Source organism: Anomaloglossus baeobatrachus, chromosome 4 (genome assembly GCF_048569485.1).
Source record: "Anomaloglossus baeobatrachus isolate aAnoBae1 chromosome 4, aAnoBae1.hap1, whole genome shotgun sequence".
Taxonomy (NCBI): Eukaryota; Metazoa; Chordata; class Amphibia; order Anura; family Aromobatidae; genus Anomaloglossus; species Anomaloglossus baeobatrachus.
Window position 1 is genome coordinate 252,800,038 of NC_134356.1, and position 15,387 is coordinate 252,815,424.

Consider the following 15,387-nt stretch of genomic DNA (forward strand, 5'->3'; position numbering starts at 1 on the left):
GGGAGCGCACCTTCTTCCCGGAAGCTGCGGCAGCTGCTGAATTGAGAAGGCCGGCGGACTTCCGCGCCTACCGTGCCTGCTTGTTGGGCACGGTCTCAAATTTAGTCCCCGGCTTCATCGCGGCCTAGTCGCAAAAATCCCGCCCCCGGGCCTGCCTGTCAGGGGAAAGGGCGGAATTACCGACCTGACGTCGGATGTGAGGGCAGGAGCATCCTGCATGTTTTCCTCCCCCCTCACTGATCACTGTTGGGACCCCAGATTCCCGCACTTTCCTGGCGCCGCCCACAGCTCCACTCCTCCCCTGAGAGCTCCGGCAGCCATTTTTTGGCATTCTGCCGGTGGAGGATTCTAAGGAACAGCTCTGCAGCTCCGGGGGACCTAAGGCAGGGAATCTGGAGGACACACTCTGCTTGTTAGCGGTCGGTAAGCCACACTGGTCACCCGGTGCTGGTCCCCCTAGGGTGCCGGAATAGATACGTATATATATATATATATATATCTGTTCGGTCGGGCTGTATACCCCTTTTATCCCATATACCCTCAGTGATCACTCTCCTAGGAGACAACAGCATGTCGTCCACCAGGAGCAAAGCTGTTAAGGCACAGGGTTTTTTTGCGGCCTGTACCTCTTGTGGGGCTATGTTACCTGCGGGTTCCACCTACCCTCACTGTGAGCAATGCTCGACCCCTGTTTCGCTTGCTCAGCCGGAGCCTCGGTCACTAGTGGGCCCCTCGGCTCATGTAGACCCCCCTGCTCCCCCTGTCCAGGCGGCAGGGACAGAGTTCGCCTCTTTTGCTGAGAAACTCTCTGAGTCACTTTCACAATCCATGGCTCAGTCTATGGACAAATGGTCTGCCAAGCTGCTAGAAGCTTTGCAGTCCAGACCGGTCCTTTCACAGGCCCCGGCCCCTGTTGGATCGTCGCCTCCAGGCCCCTCTCCGTCCGCGCCGCAGCGCGCTCCCAGGTTGGGCCCTAGGTCTCAGGCGGAGGACTCCTGCCCGGACCACAGTCCTAGACCGGCTAAGCGGGCTCGCTGGAAATCTTCCCCGACTTCTTCTCGCTGCTCGGGTTCCCAGCTTGAGGACTCTCTGGAGGAAGAGGCGGACGTCGCAGCTCAGGGCTCTGACCCTGACGTCGCCCTTAACCTTGATACACCTGAAGGGGACGCCTTCGTGAATGATCTTATCTCATCCATCAACCAGGTGTTGGATCTCTCTCCCCCGCCTCCTACTGTAGAGGAGTCGGCGTCTCAGCAGGAGAAACACCAGTTTCGGCTCCCCAAACGTACACGCAGTGCGTTTTTCGATCATTCTAACTTCAGAGACGCTGTCCAGAAGCCCAGAGCGGTTCCGGACAAGCGCTTTACTAAGCGCCTCACTGACACGCGTTACCCCTTCCCATCTGAAGTCGTTAAGGGTTGGGCTCACTGTCCCAAGGTGGATCCTCCAGTCTCTAGATTGGCGGCTAGATCCGTGGTATCGGTTGCAGATGGCTCATCGCTAAAGGATGCCACTGACAGGCAGATAGAGCTCCTGGTGAAGTCCATCTATGAGGCCACGGGCGCGTCTTTTGCCCCGGCCTTTGCAGCCGTGTGGGCACTCCAAGCTATCTCGGCTTGTCTGGCTGAGATTGATGCTGTCACACGTAATTCTGCTCCGCAAGTTGCGTCTTTGACCTCTCAGGCGTCAGCCTTTTCATCTTACGCCATGAACGCAGTCCTGGACTCTGCTAGCCGTACAGGAGTAGCATCCGCTAACTCTGTGGCAGTCCACAGGGCCATGTGGCTGCGCGAATGGAAGGCAGACTCTGCCTCCAAGAGGTTCTTAACCGGTTTGCCGTTTTCTGGCGAACGCTTGTTTGGCGAACGATTGGATGAGATTATTAAGGAATCCAAGGGAAAGGACTCCTCCTTACCCCAGTCCAAACCTAAGAGACCTCAGCAACGAAAAATACAATCGAAGTTTCGGTCCTTTCGTCCCTCCGCCAAGCCCCAATCCTCTTCGTCCAGCAGGCCGGAGAAAGGCCAGAGGAACTCCTATGCGTGGCGGTCCAAGTCACGCCCCCAAAAGGCTGCAGGAGGCACTGCCTCCAAGGCGGCCTCCTCATGACTCGCGGCCTCCCCTAGCCGCATCCTCGGTCGGTGGCAGGCTCTCCCGCTTTGGCGACGCCTGGTGGCCACATGTTCAAGACCGATGGGTGAGAGACATTCTGTCTCACGGTTGCAGGATAGAGTTCAGCTCTCGTCCTGCGGCTCGTTTCTTCAGAACCTCTCCGCCCCCCGCTCAGGCCGACGCACTTTTTCAGGCAGTGGACGCTCTGAAGACAGGAGGAGTTGTGATCCCCGTTCCCCTTCAGGAACGTGGTCGCGGCTTTTACTCCAACTTGTTCGTGGTGCCAAAAAAGGACGGATCATTCCGTCCCGTTCTGGACCTCAAGCTACTCAACAGACATGTGAGAACCAGACGGTTTCGGATGGAATCTCTCCGCTCGGTCATCGCCTCGATGTCACAAGGAGACTTCCTAGCATCGATCGACATCAAGGATGCTTATCTCCACGTGCCGATCGCACCCGAACATCAACGTTTCTTGCGTTTCGCCATCGGGGACGAACACCTTCAGTTCGTGGCATTGCCTTTCGGCCTGGCGACAGCCCCACGGGTTTTCACCAAAGTAATGGCATCCGTCGTGGCGGTCCTGCACTCTCAGGGCCACTCGGTGATCCCCTACTTAGACGATCTCCTAGTCAGGGCCCCTTCTCGGGTGGCGTGTCAACAAAGCCTTACCGTCGCTCTGGCGACTCTCCAGCAGTTCGGGTGGATCATCAACTTCCCGAAATCCAAGTTGACACCGACCCAATCTCTGACTTACCTAGGGATGGAGTTTCATACACAGCCAGCGGTAGTCAAGCTACCGTGGGACAAACAGCTTTCTCTGCAGGCAGGGGTGCAATCACTTCTTTGGAGTCAGTCACACCCCTTAAGGCGCCTCATGCACTTCCTGGGGAAGATGGTAGCAGCGATGGAAGCAGTGCCGTTCGCGCAATTCCATCTACGGCCACTCCAATGGGACATTCTCCGCAAATGGGACAGGAAGTCGGCTTCCCTCGACAGGAATGTCTCTCTTTCCCTTGCAGCCAAGACGTCACTTCAGTGGTGGCTCCTTCCCAATTCTCTATCACAGGGAAAATCCTTCCTACCCCCAACCTGGGCTGTGGTCACCACGGACGCGAGCCTGTCAGGGTGGGGAGCGGTTTTTCTCCACCACAGGGCTCAGGGAACCTGGACTCCGATAGAGTCTTCCCTTCAGATCAATGTTCTGGAGATAAGGGCAGTGTATCTAGCCCTATTGGCTTTCCATCGGTGGCTGGAGGGCAGGCAGATCCGTATCCAGTCGGACAACGCCACTGCCGTCGCATACATCAACCACCAAGGCGGCACTCGCAGTCGTCAAGCCTTCCAGGAAGTCCGGCGGATTCTGCAGTGGGTGGAAGCCACAGCCTCCACCATCTCCGCAGTTCACATCCCGGGCGTAGAAAACCGGGAAGCAGATTTTCTCAGTCGTCAGGGCATGGATGCGGGGGAATGGTCTCTGCACCCAGAAGTGTTTCGAGAGATCTGTCGCCGCTGGGGAACGCCGGACGTCGATCTCATGGCATCACGGCACAACAACAAAGTCCCGGCATTCATGGCACGGTCTCAGGATCACAGAGCTCTAGCGGCGGACGCGTTAGTTCAGGATTGGTCGCAGTATCGACTGCCTTATGTGTTTCCTCCTCTGGCGATGCTGCCCAGAGTGTTACGCAAGATCAGGTCCGACTGCCGTCGCGCCATTCTCGTCGCTCCAGACTGGCCGAGGCGGTCGTGGTACCCGGATCTGTGGCATCTCATGGTGGGTCAACCGTGGGCGCTTCCAGACCGCCCAGACTTGCTGTCACAAGGCCCGTTTTTCCATCTGAATTCTGTGGCCCTCAACCTGACTGTGTGGCCATTGAGTCCTGGCTCCTAGCGTCTTCAGGGTTATCTCAGGATGTCATTGCCACCATGAGACAGGCCAGGAAGCCAACGTCCGCCAAGATCTATTACAGGTCTTGGCAAATCTTATCCTGGTGCTCTGATAACGGTTTTCCTCCATGGCCGTTTGCCTTACCCACTTTTCTTTCATTCCTTCAATCCGGAATGGACAAGGGTTTGTCACTCGGCTCTCTCAAGGGCCAAGTATCGGCGCTCTCCGTATTTTTTCAGAAGCGCCTAGCCAGGCTTCCGCAGGTCCGCACGTTCCTGCAGGGAGTTTGCCACCTAGTCCCACCTTACAAGCGTCCGCTTGAACCCTGGGATCTTAACAGGGTGCTAACGGCTCTTCAGAAACCACCTTTCGAACCGCTGCGGGAAGTCTCTCTAACACGTCTTTCACAGAAGGTGGCCTTTCTAGTGGCAGTCACATCACTCCGAAGAGTGTCTGAGCTTGCAGCGCTGTCATGCAAAGCCCCCTTCCTGGTATTTCACCAGGATAAGGTGGTTCTGCGTCCGGTCCCGGAATTTCTCCCTAAGGTGGTATCCCCTTTTCATCTCAATCAGGATATCTCATTGCCTTCATTTTGCCCTAATCCAATTCACCAATGTGAAAAGGATTTGCACTCTTTGGATTTGGTGAGAGCACTCCGGCTCTACGTGTCTCGCACGGCGCCCCTGCGTCGTTCAGATGCGCTCTTTGTCCTTGTCGCTGGCCAGCGTAAGGGTTCGCAGGCTTCCAAGTCAACCTTGGCTCGGTGGATCAAGGAACCGATTCTCGAACCCTACCGTTCTTCTGGGCTTCCGCTTCCTTCAGGGCTGAAAGCCCATTCTACCAGAGCCGTGGGTGCATCCTGGGCATTGCGGCACCGGGCTACGGCTCAGCAGGTGTGTCAGGCAGCTACGTGGTCTAGTCTGCACACTTTCACGAAACACTATCAAGTGCATACCTATGCTTCGGCAGACGCCAGTCTAGTTAGGCGAGTCCTTCAGGCGGCGGTTGCCCACCTGTAAGAGGGGGCCGTTTTCGGCTCTTTTTATTGAGGTATTCTTTTACCCACCCAGGGACTGCTCTTGGACGTCCCAATTGTCTGGGTCTCCCAATGGAGCGACAAAGAAGAAGGGAATTTTGTTTACTTACCGTAAATTCCTTTTCTTCTAGCTCCTATTGGGAGACCTAGCACCTGCCCCTGTTCCCTTCGGGCTGGTTGTTTTTTTGTTTACACATGTTCTTTTGGTTCATGGTTTTCAGTTCTCCGAACATCCTTCGGATTGAATTTACCCTAGACCAATTTATAGTTTTCTCCTTCCTGCTTTTGCACCAAAACTGAGGAGCCCGTGATCCACGGGAGGGTGTATAGGCAGAGGGGAGGGGTTACACTTTTTAAAGTGTAATACTTTGTGTGGCCTCCGGAGGCAGAAGCTATACACCCAATTGTCTGGGTCTCCCAATAGGAGCTAGAAGAAAAGGAATTTACGGTAAGTAAACAAAATTCCCTTCTTTGTGATTGTAAATGCGACGGTGCAGATTCCTTTACTGCACGCACGCACGCACGCACTCTCTCTGAGCTTTATATATATTAGAGATATGTACGGTATTCATATATTTAGACATACAGTTCTTGTATGAGAGCTCCGATGACAACTTGTACTTTCTGCAGTAAATAATCAAAAGTATACTAGATACAATATATTTAGTGAGCAGTATGAGAGTGTGTGCGAGCGATGAGCGATAACACTAAATGTAACACACCTGCTCCCCATTCACACCTGAGATGCTGTAACACAAATTAGTCAAAGGACACTGGGGAGGGAAAATGGCTAATTGGGCACAATTTAGCCATTTTGACTTAGGGTACTTTCACACTTGCGTTCAGCGGAGTCCGTCACTATGGAGAATAGCGCAGTCCGTTAACGCACTGCGCTATTCTCCATAGACTTGTATGGACAACGCACTGTAACGCACGTGTCAGAGTTGCATCCGCTGGACGACGCAGCGTCGTTATTTTGACGCTGCGTCGGGCGGAAGGAACACAGCATGTAACGTTAGATTTCACTGCGCATGCTCTTCTTCTTTTTCTTTTTTTTTTTTTTTTTTTTTTTATTAAAATCACAAACTTTATTTTGTCTCTCGGTGGCCGAACGTTCAGCTGAGCGCCGGCATGCCCGGCCGCCGGCATGTGAGAGCGCTCAGCTGAGCGATCGGCCGCCGGCTATTGAGAGTGATCAGCTTAATCGTTCACAATAGTCTGCTGACAGTAAAACTGTAAAGAAGAAAAGAAAAAAAAAAATAAATAAAAAAAAAAAAAAAAAAAGCTTTCCGTTGTTTTGTACGATCCGTAGCATCCGTTGTGCCACTATATGCAACGCATCCGTTGCATCCGTCACACAACGCAATGCTACGGAAGCCGTCAAACGCAAGTGTGAAAGTAGCCTTAGCGGTGTACTCACTTTTGTTGCCAGTGGTTTCGACATTAATAGCTGTGTGTTGCGTTCTTTTACAGCACACCAAATTTACTCTGTTATACAAGCTGCACAATGACAACTTACATCAGTATCATATCTTTAGTGTTGTCCCATGAGAAGATACATTACAATGTTTCCAAAAATGTGAGGGTTGTACTTATTTTTGTGTAATACTGTATACGATATTGCATATATTCTAACGGAAACTTTAGAACCTTAGTTTGCACCCAAACTGAAATGCTAGGCTCGAGCATTATCCCCCCCCAAAAGATGTGTGCCACCCCCCAAAAAAAATCTTCTCTCCTTTATACGACAGCGCCTTTTTTATGCCTAAAATATCATAATGACAATTGCATGTGATGACTATTGAACGTGTTCACAGCAATATCGTGTAATAAGAGAAATTGTTGTATCATACTCCTGAACACATTATCAGATCGATGCTCACCTTTCCATCATGTACATTATTTTTTTTGTATTTTAGATGTACAGAGTGTTGGCTACAGAAACACTGAACCCACTGGCAGCGAATGCAGCTGTTTACAATGCCCTGGCTACAGAGAAGGTAGATGGTACGTGCTGCTATGTGACAACTCACAGAGGTGAGTATTCACATCCGGCCATCTGCTCTCTGTGCATATTTCATGTACGTTACCAATGGAATCATGTTCTAGGACATATGTCGTATGATTTTGTCCTTTTGTTCATATGATCTGATGGAGCAAACAGAATCCAATCTGCTGTTTATCCAACCCATAAATTTCACTTGGTGTGTCAGTTTGATAATCTTTGCCAAAAGTAAATCATAAATATATTGGTGTGTAGTATAAAGGGAGTTTGCCAGCAGGTTTTTGCTATGTAAACTGAAGCCAGCATGCTGCAAAGGTTAAAACATAGAATTAAGGGATGCCTGTCTTATCATGGTCCAATCTGTTGTTTATTTGCGATGTTTGTTTATGCCGCAGGACTTCTCATTACTGAAACTACAATGTCACATGTACAGCAGTCCGGCACGCCCACGCCTCCGATTGACACTTCAATTTCAATGCTTAATATCTATAGAGAGCCTGGTGAGGGCGGTGCAGCTCTCTCAGCTCTACCACATGGTTAAATTTAAAAATGCTGATTGTGTCAGAACGGCTGTATCCAGTAATCTAAGTAATACATTGTTTGATCCAGGCTCTCCTTGCCTACATTATGCAGCTGTCAGATGAGGTAGTAAAAACCTGTTCACAGATTCCCTTTAAAGAGAACCTGTCATGTTGAGCATGGTGTCTGAGCTGTAAGATGCATGCAGTGTACCGTTTGTATTCACGTGATTTCAGTTTGAGGGAGCAGTTTCAGTAAAATGTCTATGCTGGTTTAATTGGACTTGATAAAGCATTCAGGATAACAAAACCAAAAACAGCCTTTTCCGGCAAAAAGTGAAAATATAAAGCAAACAGACCATAGAAAAATGTGGGTTCACCTGCTTAGGTTAAAGGGAACCTGTCACCTGAATTTTCACAATTAAACTAAAAGAATCCCCTTCTGCAGCTCCTGGGCTGTATTCTAGAAAGGTTCATCTTGCTATTGGCCCCCCTTTCAGACCTAAAGAAACACTTTATAAAATCTTACATTTTGGTACGCTAATGATGTTTTCTGGCCTTGGGGGCGGGCTGTTTTTCGTCCGTTATTCCCCCTCCGGCCACTGTTCGCCGTCCCTCATTGTTCATTTACATAGATGAGGCCACCGCCCCCATGTAACGCAGTGCTCCCGAGTTCTCACGCATGCCCAGTGGCACTATCGCGGTACTGAGTATTGTGCAAATTGCGAGCGCTGGTGAGGTTATTGCGCAGGTGCGAGATTATGGGCAGCGCTGTGAATGTGATCACCAGCGTCATCCAAGTACCCGCCCATGATTTCGTGCCCGTGGTAATAGGTAACGTGGATGATATGGCCAGCGCTAGCGCATAACGGTGAAGGCAGAGAGAAAAGCACGGGCACGATGTTATCATAGTATCATCATAGTATCATAGTTTTTAAGGTTGAAGGGAGACTCTAAGTCCATCTAGTTCAACCCGTAGCCTAACATGTTGATCCAGAGGAAGGCAAAAAAAAAAACAAAAAAAAAAACCCAATGTGACAAACAAGTTCCAATGGGGAAAAAAATTCCTTCCTGACTCCACATCCGGCAATCAGACTAGTTCCCTGGATCAACACCCTGTCATAAAATCTAATATACATAACTGGTAATATTACATTTTTCAAGAAAGGCGTCCAAGCTCTGCTTAAATGTTAGTAGTGAATCACTCATTACAACATCATGCGGCAGAGAGTTCCATAGTCTCACTGCTCGTACAGTAAAGAATCCTCGTCTGTGATTATGATTAAACCTTCTTTCCTCAAGACGTAGCGGATGCCCCCGTGTTCCAGTCGCAGGCCTAGGTGTAAAAAGATCTTTGGAAAGGTCTCTGTACTGTCCCCTCATATATTTATACATTGTGATTAGATCCCCCCTAAGCCTTCGTTTTTCCAGACTAAATAACTCCAAGTTTAATAACCTGTCTTGGTATTGCAGCCCACCCATTCCTCTAATAATCTTGGTCGCTCTTCTCTGCACCCTCTCCAGTTCAGCTATGTTCTTCTTATATATCGGTGACCAGAATTGTACACAGTATTCTAAGTGCGGTCGCACTAGTGACTTGTACAGAGGTAGAACTATATTTTTTTCATGAACACTTATACCTCTTTTAATACATCCCATTATTTTATTAGCCCTGGCAGCAGTTGCCTGACACTGTCCACTAAAGTGAAGTTTACCATCCACCCATACACCCAAGTCTTTTTCTGTGCCTGTTTTACCCAGTGTTCTACAATTAAGTACATAATCATACATTTTATTTCCTCTACCCAAGTGCATGACCTTACATTTATCTACATTAAACTTCAATTGCCACTTCTCAGCCCAATTCTCCAATTTACATAAATCTCCCTGTAATATAAAATTATCCTCCTCTGTATTGATTACCCTGCAGAGTTTAGTATCATCTGCAAATATTGAAATTCTACTCCACATGCCCCCAACAAGGTCATTAATAAATATGTTGAAAAGAAGCGGGCCCAATACTGACCCCTGTGGTACCCCACTATGAACTGAGACCCAGTCCGAGTACGTACCATTAATAACCACCCTTTGTTTCCTATCACTGAGCCAGTTTTTAACCCAGTTACACATATTTTCCGCTATCCCCATTATTCTCATTTTATGTACCAACCTTTTGTGTGGCACCATATCAAAAGCTTTTGAAAAGTCCATATATGGGCGGGTACTTGTATGACGCTGGTGATGACATTCACAGCGCCGCCCATAATCTCGCGCCCGCGCAATAACCTCACCAGCGCTCGCAATTTGCACAATGCTCAGTCCCGCGATAGTGCCACTGGCCATACGCGAGAACTCAAGAGCACTGCGTTACATGAGGGCGGCGGGCTCATGTATGTAAATTAACAATGGGGGACGGCGAACAGCGGCAGGAGGGGGGGAATAACGGACGAAAAACAGCCCGCCCCCGTGGCCAGAAAACATCATTAGCATACCAAAATGTAAGATTTTATAAAGTGTTTATTTAGGTCTAAAAGGGGGGCCAGTATCAAGAGGAACCTTTCTAGAATGCAGCCCAGGAGCTGCAGAAGGGGATTCTTTTAGTTTAATTGCAAACATTCTGGTGACAGGTTCCCTTTAATGTCCAGCTCTCATTCCCTAGCAAGGAAAAACACTGGAGATCTGCACACCTCCACACACAGACCTTGAATAAGACAACTGGTCTCCATTTTAATTGCTACACCACACCCAAGGGTGGGGATATATGAGCAGCCAATTCCACCCATGTCTTTTACTGCTTGTAAATTCATCCCAGACAACTCTCGCAGCACTATGTGCTGGAGTGTTTACATCTCTGAGGCTTCTGATCTCAATGATACATATCTCCCTTCGAGGACCTGTTTGATGGCCATCTTACATACCCCCCTCCTTCCTCGTCTGCCCAAAGCAGGTGTGTCTTAACAGATCCTCGACAGAACGTCATCATTACCACGTATCTTAACGCGTCCAACGCATACTTGATGGCCAACTACACCTCCACAATAGAGTAATTTTTCTCGCAGTAGGACAGTTTCCTACTGAGGTACATTACTGAGTGTTCTTTGCTGTTCACTTCTTGAGACAAAACGGCACCTAACCCAACCTCGGATGCGTTTGTCTGGATCACAGATTCCTTATTCAAGTCCAGTGCTACTAACACTGGCTGCTAACACTGGCTGCTTACACAGGGCTAGCTTCAGTTCCTGGAAAGCTGTTTCAGCTTCTGGAGACCACTTGGCCATAGTCGACTTTGTACCCTTAAGGAGGTCCGTCAGGGATTTCATTGCAAAGTTGTAGTAGCCCACATTGCCAAGAAATGCTTTAGCATGTTTCTTAGAGAGTGGTTGTCACAATGTGACTTGTTCGATCACAAGGGATAGGGCCCCTATGCAGTCCTTCACGCTATGGAGCACTGTGCTATCCCTCATCTCAGGGATACTCCTAATGGTGGAGACACCTGAGTCTCATTCCTGGACCTACTCCTGACTAGACCTAGTTTGTCCCCCCCCCCCCCCCCCACTTCCATACACACAAGTGAAGGACGGGGCAGGATTTTAAACATTTTAAACACCGATGTATACAGACAAGGGAAAGCCAAAACTCAAACACGAAACAGCATGATAGGACTATAAGAGATTCAGGAGGAAAACAAGAGCAGGAAGGAAACTACAAAAGACAACTAAGGTAAACGCCACTACCCCAAAAAAAGCAACAAGAACTACAAGCACCAGAAAGTCTAAGATGCCACACCAGACCAAGTAAGACCAGCTATAGCTGGCATAACCGGAAGGACCTAGTCAGTGTACATATATGCAGGGAGCAGATGTGATGGGCTACGTCACGAAAGGTGATCGAAGAGAGCGGACTAGCAGAGGTTTTTTTTTTGTTTTTTTTTTAAGAATCAACACACAGCAGGTTGATGCCCAAGTCCGCCCCGTGCTGCTCCTAGACACTAGAGAATCTCTCAGGCAGAGGGTCAGAATCAGCAATCTGAACAGGATCTGACAGTTGGCGAAGTTAGATTAAATCTGTGTGTGAGCTTGTTACCAATTCTAGATTGCGTCAACTTTGTTTGGGGCTTGATTTTGGCTCTGCCTATGACATAGCCCAAGTACTTGGCCTCCTCTATTCCCATGGCACATTCTAGAATGTTGTACAGAAGTGCCCAAGCCGATCTATAGAACATAAAAAACAGCTTTCATTATACTCACCTGCTGGGCAGTTTGGTCCGAGGGTGTCGCTGGTCTTAATCCGGCGCCTCCTATGTTCTTGCGATCGCTGTCCTCCTTCCTTGCTCCATGGGGAAGACCCGCGCTACATCATCCACACAGTTTCCGCCATTGTTTTTTTGTGCAAACTCACGTCTCTCTGCCCTACTATGAGCAGAGCAAAGTACTGTAATGCGCAGGCGCAGGGAAAGGTCAAAATGCCCGCACATGCGCACTACAATACTTTGGTCTGCCCTCAGCAGCTCAGAGAGAAGTGCGTGGGAGTGCAATGGAGTACTCTGTGTGGAGGATGTAGGAGGCCTCATTCACATGGAGCAGTGAAAGAGGACAGCAATCGCAAGAAGATAGAGGGCGTCGGACCGAGAGCAGAAACACCCATTGCACTGCACCGCTCCACAGGTGAGTATAATAAAAGATGTTTTTTATGTTAGAGAGTGTACAGGTGCATCTCAGTAAATTAGAATATCATCAAAAAGTTATTTTTTTTTCAGTAATTCAATACAAAAAGGGAAACACATATATTACATAGTCATTACACACTGATCTATTTCAAGCATTTATTTCTGTTAATGTTGATGATTATTGCTTACAGCCAATGAAAACTCAAAAGTCATTATCTCAGAAATGTGGAATATTATATAAGAATAACTGAAAAAATCATTTTAAACTCAGAAATGTTGGCGCCTACTGAAAAGTATGTACAGTAAATGCACTCAATACTTGGTTCTGGTGTCTCTCATCTTCCTCTTGACAATACCCCATAGATTCTCTATGGGGTTTAGGTCAGGCGAGTTTGCTGGCCAATCAAGCACAGTGATACTGTGGTTATTAGACCAGGTATTGGTACTTTTGGTAGTGTGGACAGGTGCCAGGTCCTGCTGGAAAATGAAATTTCCATCTGCAAAATGATTGTCGGCAGAGGGAAGCATGAAGTGCTGCAAAATTTCCTGGTAGACGCTGCGCTGACTTTGGTCTTGATAAAACACAGTGGACCTACATCAGCAGATGACATGGCTCCCCAAACCATCACTGATTGTGCAAACTTCACACTAGACCTCAAGCAGCTTGGGTTGTGGCCTCTCCACTCTTCCTCCAGACTCTGGGACCTTGATTTCCAAATTAAATGCAAAATTTACTTTCATCTGAAAACAACACCTTGGACCACTGAGCAACAGTCCAGTTCTTTTTCTCTCTGGACCAGGTAAGACGCCTCTGGCGTTGTCTATTGGTCATGAGTGGCTTGACACAAGGAATGTGACCTGGATACTTGTGTGTGGTGGCTTTTGAAGCACTGACTCCAGCAGCAGTCCACTCCTTGTGAATCTCCTCCATATTTTTGAATGGCCTTTTCTTAAAAATCCTATCAAGACACCGTTTTTCCCGGTTGCTTGGGCACCTTTTTCTACCACAGTTTTTCCTTCCAATCAACTTTCCATTAATATGCTAGGATGCAGCACTCTGTGAACAGACAGCTTCTTTAGTAATAACCTTTTGTGGCTTACCTCCTCGTGGAATGTGTCATTGACTGCCTTCTGGACATCTGTCAAGTCAGCAGTCTAACCCCATGATTGTGTAACCTATTGAACCAGACTAAGGGACCATTTTAAATGCTTAGGAAGCCTTTGGAGGTGTTTTGTGGTAATTATTTAATTTCTGAGATAATGACTTTTGGGTTTTCCTTGGCTGTAAGCCATAATCATTAACAGAAGCACTTGAAATAGATCAATCTCTTTGTACTAATGCATATAATATGTTAACCTTTTTGTTTTGACTTACTGAAATAAATTAACTTTCGGATGATATTCTAATTTATTGAGATGCACTTGTTTATACAGCATTCTAGAATACTGTATATAAGGGTGGTGGCCGCAGTAGATAGGGGACAAATCTGGTGACTGGTTCCTTTTAATGAAAGGGAGATGTTCAAATTAATAGCAGTGCAGAATTTAATTATTGAGGTAATTTATCTGAGAAAAAACAAGTGTCAATTATGGCTCTTATTTAAAGAAGGGGGAGGGTAGCAAATGTTATATCTGCTGATTATAACCATTTCTCAGTAAAATGGATCGTTCCAGACATTGTATAGGTGAAATAACTTGGATCAAGTGGATTGGAGAGGGGAAAATATATGTAGAAGTGGGGAAAATAATTTGATGCTCTACTAAAAAGATATCCAATGCTATAAAATGGCAAACAAATTCCAATACCCATGGAAGGAAAAGTACTACCATCCGCATTTATCATAGAATACCAAGATAAAAAAATCATCTAATGATCAGCTCGAGGGGGATCAAAGATGTTCAGCTACCTGTGAAGTACTGCAACCATCAGAAGACTCCTACGTGAAGGCAAACTATTTGTAAGAAACCCTCATATATTACCACTGCTGAAAAAAGACATGTTAAGGTTTACAGTTTGTGAAAGAACAGTTACTGGTGTAAAGAGAAGTGGTGCAACATTCTATAGACAGATGAGAGCAAGAGTGTTCTTCTTACGGTAGGTCTAAATGCCGTAGTTTGTGAGATGACCCATAAACACTGAATTCAAGCCCTAGTACACTGTGAAGAATGTAAAACATGGGGGTGCAAGCACAATAGTTTAGGGGTGTTTCTCATGCCCTGGACGTTGACCCATGTATTGTAAATCCCGCACCATAGACCATGTTGAATATATCAAAATACTAGAAGAGGATATGTTGCTTTATGCCGAAGAAATAAGAAATGCCCTTGAAATGGATGTTTCAATAGGAAAACGACCACACACACACACACACACACACACACACACACACACACACACACACACACGAGAAAGCATCTAACATCCTGGTTACAGACCACCAAGATTGATGTTAAAGTGGCCAGCCTGATCCCCAGACCTCAGTCCGATTCAGAATTTATGTAGTGACATTAAAAATGCAGTTTTTAATAGAAAACCTAAGAATGCAAAAGAGCTTTGGAATGTAGTCCAGTTAGCTTGGGCTGGAGTATCGGTTCACAGGTGTCAGATGTTAGTTGACTGTATGCCACGCAGATATAAAGCAGTTATCGGAAATGAAGGTTATAGAACTAAATATGAGTTCAGTTATTAACCCCTCACCGACGTTGGACATACTAGGTAGGTCATCATTGGTAGTGCTTTAACAACACATACCCAGTACGTCATGGCAATCGTCGGGCTCAGGCGCTGTACCGCCATGATTGCGGCTTATGTTGTAGCTGAGGCCTGGCTGTCAATGCCAGGAGCGGTGCCTGCACTGCTCTAGGTAGTTGAAGCCCTGAATGCTGCTCATCACTATGATGACCCTCAGGTTACCAAGCTATAGAAAGCCTCACACACCATACCAGATGCATGGTGGGCAAGGTATAGTGTCAGTGCTGCAAGTGCAGCACTGACCTATAATTCACTGCAATGATCAAGGATTGCAGTTAAAAAAAAAAAAAAAAAAAAAAATTGGTAAAAATATTTTTTAAAAAGTCTGAAAAGAACAAACCATAAATAATAATCTTCCAATAAATATGTAAATTTACTTAAAAAAATAAACAAAAAAGTACACATTT

At 47.2% G+C, this 15,387-nt stretch overlaps 1 protein-coding gene across 1 annotated transcript in view; it reads left to right on the plus strand.

Moving 5' to 3' along the window:
• The window catches only part of RLIG1 (RNA 5'-phosphate and 3'-OH ligase 1), a 55,873-nt gene that overhangs the window by 12,633 nt on the left and 27,853 nt on the right, over positions 1–15,387 (plus strand). Inside the window, exon 2 of the mRNA XM_075342432.1 lies at positions 6,959–7,076. Coding sequence (XP_075198547.1) covers positions 6,959–7,076 — 118 coding nt within the window. The remainder of the gene's footprint in view (positions 1–6,958; positions 7,077–15,387) is intronic.